General features: G+C 46.3%; 1 protein-coding gene across 1 annotated transcript; it reads left to right on the top strand.

Annotated features, from left to right (window-relative positions):
• Positions 1-974: 974 nt before the first annotated feature.
• On the top strand, positions 975-1,730 carry LOC141701294 (uncharacterized). Its single transcript, XM_074504977.1, has one exon. The coding sequence runs from the start codon at positions 975-977 to the stop codon at positions 1,728-1,730; it is 756 nt and encodes a 251-aa protein (XP_074361078.1).
• The last annotated feature ends 305 nt before the right edge of the window (positions 1,731-2,035 follow it).

Here is a 2,035-nt window from a genome sequence, read left to right as displayed (position 1 = left end):
AAACAAGATATTTGCCCATCTAATTGGGAAGACCATGGAGGTCTATGTCGATGACATGTTAGTCAAAAGCCTAAGCAAGGCCGATCATATTAGTCACCTCAGAGAGGCATTTGAAGTGCTGAGGCACCACAAGATGATGTTAAACCCAGCCAAGTGTGCCTTTGGCATTGGGTCTGGAAATTTTTTGGGTCACATGGTCTCTAAAAGGGGGATAGAGGCCAATCCTGACAAGATCAAAGCCATCCTAGAAATGGAGCCACCACGCTCCATCAAGGACGTTCAGAAGTTGACAGGAAGAATCGCAGCTCTAGGGAGGTTCATCTCCAAGTCTGGAGACAAATGCCTACCCTTTTTCAAAACCCTTAAGAAGGTGAAGGACTTCGAGTGGATCGCTGAGAGCCAAGATGCCTTCGAACAGCTGAAGAAGTACATGACTTAAGCCCTGTTGTTGGCTAAACCAAGTCTAGAGGACACTCTATATTTGTACCTCGTGGTATCTGAGCAAGCAGTGAGTGCGGTTCTCGTGAAGGAAGAGCATAAGCTCCAAAAGCCTGTATACTATGTAAGCATGGTGCTCCATGGATCGGAATTAAATTACTCCATTACGGAGAAGTTCGCACTTGCTCTCATCACAGCCTCGAGGAAGTTGAGACCATACTTCCAGGCTCACAAGATTGAAGTCCTGACGGACCAGCCATTGAGGACATTCTTCATAGCCCAAAGGCCAGTGGAAGGCTCATCAAGTGGGAAATTGAGTTGGGAGAATTCGATATTAAGTATAAGCCTCGAACGGCCATCAAGGCTCATGCCTTAGCAGACTTCGTGGTCGAATGTACTATTAACGACCAAGAAGTCGGGGGGCAAGAGATAGTAACCCCGGGAGAAGGGGAGAAGGATGAAGAAGCAACTCTGAAAGAATATTGGGTTCTCCATTTTGACGGAGCGTCCAAAAAAAATCTAGTGGTGCAGGCCTAATGTTGCAAAGCCCTGAGGGGTTTATGATTGAGTATGCTCTGAAGTTAGATTTTCTGACTACAAACAATGAAGCAGAATATGAAGCATTGATAGCTGGCTTGGGCTTGGCTAGAGCCGTGAGGGCCAAAAACCTGAAGGTCTGTGGAGACTCGAGACTCATAGTTGCTCAAGTTAATGGGGAGTTTGAGGCCAAAGATGATACAATGGCCAAGTACTTGAGAGTCGTAAAGGGAATACTGACTCAGTTCGATGAATGGTATGCACAACATGTTCCGAGAGAGGAGAACACTACGGCGGATGCCTTATCTCAGTTCGCCTCGTCCGAGATAGATAATTATCCGAGGAGTATTTACTTCCAGGTCTTGAAGACCCCTACTATTCATGTCATAAATCTGATAGCACCGGTCGGTGTGGCTAGATGTTGGATAGACCCGATCAAAACTCACTTGGAAACTGGGTGGCTCCCCGACGATGCCCAGGAGGCTCGTAAGTTGTCGGTTACAACATTGAGATACTCACTGATTGAAGGCCTTCTTTACAAAAGGTCCTTTATTATTCCGTACTTAAAATGCTTAAGACCTCTTGAAGCAGAGGATGCACTAAAAGAAGCCCATGAAGGGATTTGTGGACAGCACTTGAGGGGCAGGGCCCTCACTCACAAGATAACTCGGTTCGGGTTCTACTGGCCAACTATGTTAGCCGATGCAAAGGCTTATGTGAAAAATGTGACAGATGCCAGAGGCACACACCAATAGTACGACAGCCCCCAGAGAGGCTTACGTCGATCAGCACACCCATCCCTTTTGCAATGTGAGGAATGGACATACTTGGACCATTTCCTGTAGCATCAGGACAGAGGAAGTTCATTGTAGTAGCGATAGACTACTTCACGAAGTGGATTGAGGCTAAGGCACTAGCCAAGATAACCACCAAGCAAATTGCCCAATTCTTCTGGGAGAATGTGATATGCCGATATGGAATCCCCCGCATCCTTGTCACGGATAATGGGAAACAATTTGATAATGCATAGTTCAAAGAGTACTGCGATGTTAATAGCATA

The sequence above is a fragment of the Apium graveolens genome, unplaced genomic scaffold, assembly GCF_009905375.1.
Source record: "Apium graveolens cultivar Ventura unplaced genomic scaffold, ASM990537v1 ctg3685, whole genome shotgun sequence".
Taxonomy (NCBI): Eukaryota; Viridiplantae; Streptophyta; class Magnoliopsida; order Apiales; family Apiaceae; genus Apium; species Apium graveolens.
The sequence above is the reverse complement of the archived record's forward strand: the minus strand, read 5'-3'. Positions and strand labels throughout refer to the sequence as shown.